Consider the following 7,765-nt stretch of genomic DNA (forward strand, 5'->3'; position numbering starts at 1 on the left):
TGATTTCATGATGATATGTCGTGCAGATGTAATGTGTGTTTTTACCCAATAGTTAAATCTTAGTTTCATCAATCCACAAAACATTTTGCCAATACCGCTATGGAGTGTCAATGTGATCCTTGTTCTTTTTAGTAAGCAGTGGCTTCTTTCGTGGTGTCCTGCCGTGGATACCCTGCTTGTTCAGTATTTTACGTATTGAAGACTCATGAACAGAGATGTTAGCAAATTCCAATGATGCCTTTAAATCTTTGGCTGTCATTCGGGTTTGTTTCTTTACCTCATTGATAAGTCTTTATTGTGCTCTTGGTGTCATTTTGGGCGCCCACTTCTTGGTTAAGTAGCAACATTCCCAAACCGTCTTCATTTGTAGATTGTAGACTGGTGAATTTCTAAATTCTTTGAAATAACTTTGTAACCCTTTCCAGCTTTATGAAAAGCAACATTCTTGATCGTAGCTCCACTGAAAGCTCTTTTTGGCGAGGCATGGCTCACATAAGCGTGTTGTTCTTGTGCAGAGCAAACTCCAAAAGTTTGAGGGTTTTTTATCAGTCAAAGTAGCACTTCTAACGTATTATGTAAACAAGACTCAAGGGGCCTCATTTATAAAGCGTGCGTATGCACAAAACAGGGCTGGAAATTTGCGTACGCCAGTTCCCACACAAAGGTTGTGATCTATAAAAAAAAAACTTGACTGGACAGTGGGGTTGCAGGGTGGGATCTGAGGATGATTCATGTACGCACACTTGCAGGTGATCTGTAATTTATAAAGGGAAAATTTTGGGCTTTTGTGCGCATGTAGACTTTTAGTAAGGATCCTACGCAACAGTTTTATAAAGGAGTGTGCTAACACCTGACTCCAATAGCTTTAGCTTTTTTGTGGTCATTACCTCAAGGGTCACATACTTTTTCCACAAGCACTGTGAGGTTTTTTGGTTGTTCTCAATAAAGACATGAAAGATCAGAATTTTTTGTGTTATTATTTTTTAGACACATTATGTTTGTCAATACCCTTGACTTGGATGAAGATCAGATCACATTTTGTGACAAATGTATTCGGAGAACTGTGAAATTCCAGAAGGTTCACATACTTTTTCTTGCCACTGCATTGTTTTTGTTTATAGTTAATTTATTGATGCAGTTGGCAGCAGAGGCACCACCGAAGCATGGCATAACTAGATCCTGGTTACCATAATAATAATAATTCCTTACATTTATATAACGCTTATCTCAGTACTCAAAGCGCTTTACATATGAACGGGGGAATCTCCTCAACCACCACCAATGTGCAGCATCCACCTGGATGATGGGACGCAGCCATATTGCGCCAGAACGCCCAACACACCCCAGCTTATTAGTGGAGAGGAGATAGAGTGAACCATAGTTAACTTTCATTTCTACAGGTAACATTTTTTTACCATTTGTAATAGATTTGACTACTTTTAGAAAAGTTAACATAAAACTATTTACACTTTAAAGCGTAACTAAACCCCTGGTCAGAGCCTGACTCCGCCCACTGGCAATATTTGAAAAATTCAAGAAAAGTGGGCAGATCCCAACGGAGATAGAGGGGACGAACTAAGCTCGTACCAAGTGTGTGGTGAGATCGTGACAAGGGCGTGGTGAGCTTGAATCTGCTTACGTCACGAGTCATTTTTTGGACTCAACATCCAATAGGAAAATTCAACTGCAGTAGCCACCGTTCAACCTGAAGAGGGCAGCACTCAGACGTTTTTACACCATATATTGCAGTATTGAAACACTTTATATCCAAATGTCAAAAAACTTAATAAAATCAATGAACAGCACTAATAAAGCATCATTCTTACAGATCATTAACTAAAAAAAGTTGGTTTAGGGTTTAGTTACTCTTTAAGGAACAACCCATAACTGTATTTTTCTCCACAACAAGTTGAAGAATATTAAACAATGAACTTTTTGGTAAAACTTTTTACAAAAAGGTTGTATTAGTTAGTGATGGTCGTTTTCGAAGCACTGCTTCCTGAGGCTTCGAAACTTTTACGAATCTTTTGTTTCGAATCAATTGGTTAGGAGCTTGTTTCAAACTGGCCAAAGTCACGTGATTTTAGCAAACGAGGCTTCATTACGTCATAACTGTTTCGAAAATCTGATGGTTCACCACTAGGGGGAGTTGATCACATGACCAGTGTCTAATATGTTTAGGTGAACTCAGGTCAGTTTTATTATGAAAGTTCATAAAACATTTATCCTTCTGACTAATAACACTGCCATTTTGTCTACTTTTTGTTTATAGACAGATTTAATGACAAAAATGTGCATAATTAAAAGGGTAGTTAGTTTTAATAATTTGTTTGCCCTAAATAAAACTAAAAACACATAATACACTTTTAACTATGTCTTAATTAGGTTAAATAATTTTTTTAACATATTTTAAAGCAACACTATGTAGTTTCCATGTAAAAATGACTTACAGCTCCCCCATGTGGTTGAAAAGCGCAATAGCGCCTGGTATCAGCAGGCAGGGGGAGGGGTGAGGCTTTGTGCTCTACCCTCCGCCGCCACTTTCAGAGTGTGCTTGTAGCAGCTAGGAGGCTACTCAGGTTGCAGCAACAGTACAATTTGTCCAGTTAAAAGTTGTTCTATCACTGAAATAATTTTCGAGACATTATTTAAAGGTAAAAAAAACTACATAGTGTTGCTTTAATACAAATCTTGCTATTATTTTGTGAAAAAAAAGTGTAAAATGTTTGAACATATCTGCTTTTACACTTTTTTGACCAGCAGGGGTCGCCAGCGTGTGTGGTGTTTCGAACTGCTTCAAAAACTGAATCAATTTTCGAAGCAATTGGTTCAATTGATTCGAAGCTTCGAAAAGCTTCATTTCTCCCATCACTAGTATTAGTAAACATTAGTAAATGCATTAACTCACATAAAAAACACTGAACAATATAGATTTTCAGCACTTAATTCATCTTTGTTAATATTTTATACCAATACAATTGCTCCAGTTAGTTCATGGTGCATTAACAGTTACAATATTTGATCTTAAAAAAATTATTAGTAAATATAAAAATAAACATGAACTAAAATTAATAAATGCTGTAGAGGTTTTGTTCATTGTTAGTCCATGTTAACTAATGCATTAACTAGCTGTAATGCATTAACAACCTTATTAAAAAGTGTTACCAACTTTTCTAACTAAAATAATAGTTGTATAGTTAGTGGATACAATTAATTCAGAGACAGATTGATACGAGGTATATGCAGAACCGCACACCCTCCAAAAAAAAAAAAAAAAAAAAAACACAGTACATGTACAATCTGATACTTTTGTAATTGGTAAGTCACTTTGAAAAGAAGTGTCTGCCAAATGTACAGATGAAAAAATAGAGAAATATATTTGTAAATTCTATCTATTAAGTGTTACCAAAGTGTCCAGACTTAATTTTCACATCTAGCAAATGATCCAACTGTATCTTTTGATATTATGACTGTTTATTTTTTGTTCTTCTTAAAAATGTATGCAGCTTTTAAAAAGGTGTTTCTTAAAGGGCTTGAAGGACAGTGTATGTTGGTGATCTATTTAAATGATCTACAAGTTAAGCGGTCATCATGTTTGGCATGTATTATTTAGTAGAATTCTGTGAATTTTACATTTTTGTAATTATGTGTAACATTATTTTCTGCAGTGATTACCATAATATAAAAAACAATCTCCCCCAATGGACATGTTAGGGTCAAGTGAGATTACTCATTTAGAGATGAACATCCATGTTAAATCTGTTAATACTTAAATGCACATGATAAAAACTAATCGGTGCAATAAAATGATCAATGTATGAAACTTTCAAAAGTCTCTGTTTATTTATATATTGATGGCACGGTGTTACCTGTGTGACCATGTAATCCTCTTCTTCACAACAAGACATTTTGCAATTCCATAGGAACATAGGAAGAGACCACCTATGGTTTGGGTAGCGGCTTAAAGAGCACTTATGTACTCTTACATTAAGTCAGGTGGTGAACACACAAGTCCCAAACTCTTTCTGTCAAGTTTCTCAATCATCGTGTCCACACACAGCATGCCTTCTTTTCTCTACAGTCTGATGAACTGTAGTAACAAATACAGGATTTCACAGTACTACAGGTCAGTTTCGGAATTCTGAGATGCCTCATTGTCTTCATTTTCTTCGTCCATGTTTGTATCGTTTGAAACAACAGAGGCTGTGCTGTCAACGCCTTTCGCTGAAACTTTTCTCATCTTAATGCAGGGGAGTTTTTTTAAGTCACCACTCCACTCTCTGTTAAACAACATGCAAACGTGACTTAATTATGACATTAGCATTTAAGTTCAATTATTTTGAAATTCATTGGCACCAGATTACTTAACGTCTTTCAATGTGCTATTCAAACAGCACCAACTAAAACAAGGCTAAAGGTATTTTATGATTATTACCTGAATGTTTTTAAATGCTTGGAGTTGATGATATCAGGAATTTCTGTAAAGCGAAAGGACACGTTTAAAATAAATGTAGTAATAACTGTAATAATAAATGGCATTGACCGAAAAGCTTTAAACAACAGGAAAAGCAAAGAAGGAAATAAATTGTGCATTCAAGACATAAGAGTGACACATAGGTTTATATTAAGAAAAGTCGGAAACCTACCAAAGCCATTGCCTTCATACAGTGCCCGTTCTCTTTCCATTGTCTGTTTGATGATCGCCTCTCTGGAGCCATGCTGACGACCCTGTCGTCCTTTAATACTGTTCGCCAACACTATCTGCTCCAGCTCTCCATCAAACCGGTGAAGGTACCTGAGAAATAAGATTTAATTATTTGAAGACATCATGTATGTGGAACGTTTTGCATAGATATTAGGATCTCATATTGTACCTTTCAATGATATCACAAGCATCTTGTTTGGTGTACTCAGACTTGTCAGGATCTAGCTGGCTTTGGAACCACATAAGTTTATCGCCTGCAGAAAACGCATACATTTGTGCACCCTTACGACAGCTTTACATATCACAAAAACCGTTCATCAAACTATATTTCCAATTTATTGCCACCAACATTCGCATTAGCTGTACAAAATGATCAGCAACTACTCACCAATCAGGTTTAGACGCTGTGCCTTTTCACTTTTTAACCTATAATTATGTATATTTATTTAGTATGAATAAAGGTGTGAGTGGTAAACGTCACAACACAAAATAATTGGTTTCATTTTATACATACGAAAATTCATGTAATAAGAGTAAAATTGACTAATACTTTTCCTTCCTTCCTTGTTTGATAGCCGCACTTGCCAAATAGCCAGCTTTTCTGCTGTATGGATGAACAACCTTCTCCACTGGAGCTTTTTTGCCTTTCGCTGCCTTTGGCTGCAACAAAATGGAGACAAAAACTATTAAAGATATCAGCGTAAACAGATTTAAACACAATTTCCAGATGAACTTAGCATAATAACGTTTTTAAACTTACCATGATAGCTGATTAAAATAAATGTATGTCTTTCACACGTGCAGGTATGGGGGAACGGTTTAAGGGAAGGACCGCTGAAGCGTGTTCGACACTATTTTGGTTCCGTGCATTACAGTTCCGTACATAAGAGAGTTCCGCCGTAAATGTTGTTAGCTACTAATAAACATACAAAACGCGAAAATGGAAATATTGAGATGATTATAAACTTGATAAAGTCATTATTATATTATCTAACTTAAGAGTGAACCTAACTTGAACTTAACTGTTTGCTTGAAGAATCTGTCATGGTCCTAGCTGTCACAACTCGTGTTGTCTCTCAATATGTATGTAAACTTAAAGTGTATGTTGCAGGTTAACCACCACTGTCGATTAATGGGTACATAAATCACTCAAGATATGTGTATAATTTTTAAAATGTCTCAAAAATGGTCTTAAAGACCACTTTTTTTTACGTTTTTGGTATTAACGTTTTTTTTAACGCAATTCTGCGATGACGTCACGTTGGGGAGAAGTTGAGAAAGACTCAGCCAGAGCCATAGAGATAGATGAGACATTTATTGCTGTTTAATACTAACGTATATAATTTGGAAATCATATATACATCGTAGGAAATATATAATGTGTTATACTGCAAAGTTACCATGATAATTATTATTTATGATATATGTGGAGATAAATAAAACTTCGCAAATCTGCTGATTTGATCCATTCATGTCCTGACCACCAGGATAGAGATTTTTAAACATCCTTAATCCACACTTACTAGTCTATCAAATAATATCTCAAATATATTGTTTTGTGAAATAAAAGGATGCTTTGTTATATTGTTTATGCGATTATAACGAATCACACGATCATTTTATATGCAGCAGCAGTTAGCAGCTGCAGCATACTCGGATCCGACCGCATACATACTGTAAACAGGCGTTCGGCGGCTTTTTACATCACGACAGGCTAAGCCATTTGAGGAGGAACCGCTCATTGATCACCGTATTTTTATAAATCCTGTACATGTTTGGACCTGCCGAACAGGTTGAGCACTTTTATATACTTTATTGACCAGAGAGGCTGCCTGCACAGTTTGACCAGCGGGCTGCGGGAACCGGGGCACATCACGCCGCCAGACGGTGTTGCTAATATAACTCGAAATGTATAACTCTTATCAGATCGGCCCGTGAAAGTCCCGACTCTCTCGATTGCCATTCCGTTACTGGCTGTAAGAAAGTGAGTGCGTTTGGGTCGCTGGTTCCCGCGAACAGACGTGACGTGCTTCACTCACCTTCCAGGATTAGAGACATGCTGCCAAAACCGTTTGTGCTGAAGATCGCATAAAGTTACACCCATTTCAGGCAGGATCATGGACCCCCTCAAGCCAGCATGCACGAGTATGTTAATTGTTTGTTTACTTTCTACACGAAGATATGCTAACCTTATGCTATCTGGCTGTCTGCCTATCTCTCTATACTAGCCTATCCATCTGTCTATCTATCTTATCTATCTATCTATCTATATATGTATCTATCTATCTATGTATGTATGTATGTATGTATGTATGTATGTATGTATGTATTTATCTATTATCTGCGCTATCAGAACTGTACTTTACTCGTCTTTCTATAGTCATTCTCAATGCTCTCAAGGCGGCTTTGGTCAATTCTCTCCCCAGCGTGACGTCATACAGTGCGTTGTGAGGGAAAGGAGAATCATTACAAATTGCTGTACTTTTTCATACTTTTTCTGGTTTTGTGATACCCAACAACATAAAATACAATGGATGACAGTTTAAATGTTTATTATCAACAAGCAAATTGCACAAATTCGTTGAAAAATTTTACCTGCAAAACGCCCTTTAATGACAGTATGGCAAGAATGCAAAGATTTTAATTTTGTTTGCATTTTTTTATTCATTTATAACAGAAACAAAATTGGGGTAAATGTAAACCAATGCTTTTTTATTGATTTATTTTCAGATTTGCAATGTTGTTTTATACAAAGTTGTACATTATTTTTATCTTATTTTAATCTAAATGTAAATTATTTTAAACATAAACAATGTTCAGTAAAGAATTTAGGATTTATAAAAAATAACTGTATAAAGAAAATTTATAATTTGTACAGTTTATTTTTTGATAATTTTTTAACATAATGCAGCCTACCGTTATCTTTGATCTCTATTCCCTATTATTATTTTTCGTTTTTCTAGTCCTCGCTTTAAGAAATCTCCTTTATGATATCAACTGTATTGCATTTAAACTGTATTCTAGACGGAAGTCACTCAGCTAAATGTTTTGTGTTTTAAA

The 7,765-nt window shown here is 35.7% G+C and overlaps 1 protein-coding gene across 1 annotated transcript; it reads right to left on the minus strand.

Annotated features, from left to right (window-relative positions):
* Positions 1-3,820: 3,820 nt before the first annotated feature.
* tma16 (translation machinery associated 16 homolog) lies at positions 3,821-5,620 on the minus strand. Its single transcript, XM_055205608.2, has 7 exons — positions 5,466-5,620; positions 5,256-5,365; positions 5,094-5,131; positions 4,875-4,959; positions 4,647-4,795; positions 4,436-4,478; positions 3,821-4,280 (listed from the first exon to the last, which is right to left on the minus strand). Exons 1-7 carry the CDS (start codon positions 5,466-5,468, stop codon positions 4,121-4,123), a joined length of 588 nt encoding a protein of 195 aa, XP_055061583.2. The 5' UTR covers positions 5,469-5,620; the 3' UTR covers positions 3,821-4,120.
* Between the last annotated feature and the right edge of the window lie 2,145 nt (positions 5,621-7,765).

The sequence above is a fragment of the Misgurnus anguillicaudatus genome, chromosome 3 (assembly GCF_027580225.2).
Source record: "Misgurnus anguillicaudatus chromosome 3, ASM2758022v2, whole genome shotgun sequence".
Classification (NCBI taxonomy): domain Eukaryota; kingdom Metazoa; phylum Chordata; class Actinopteri; order Cypriniformes; family Cobitidae; genus Misgurnus; species Misgurnus anguillicaudatus.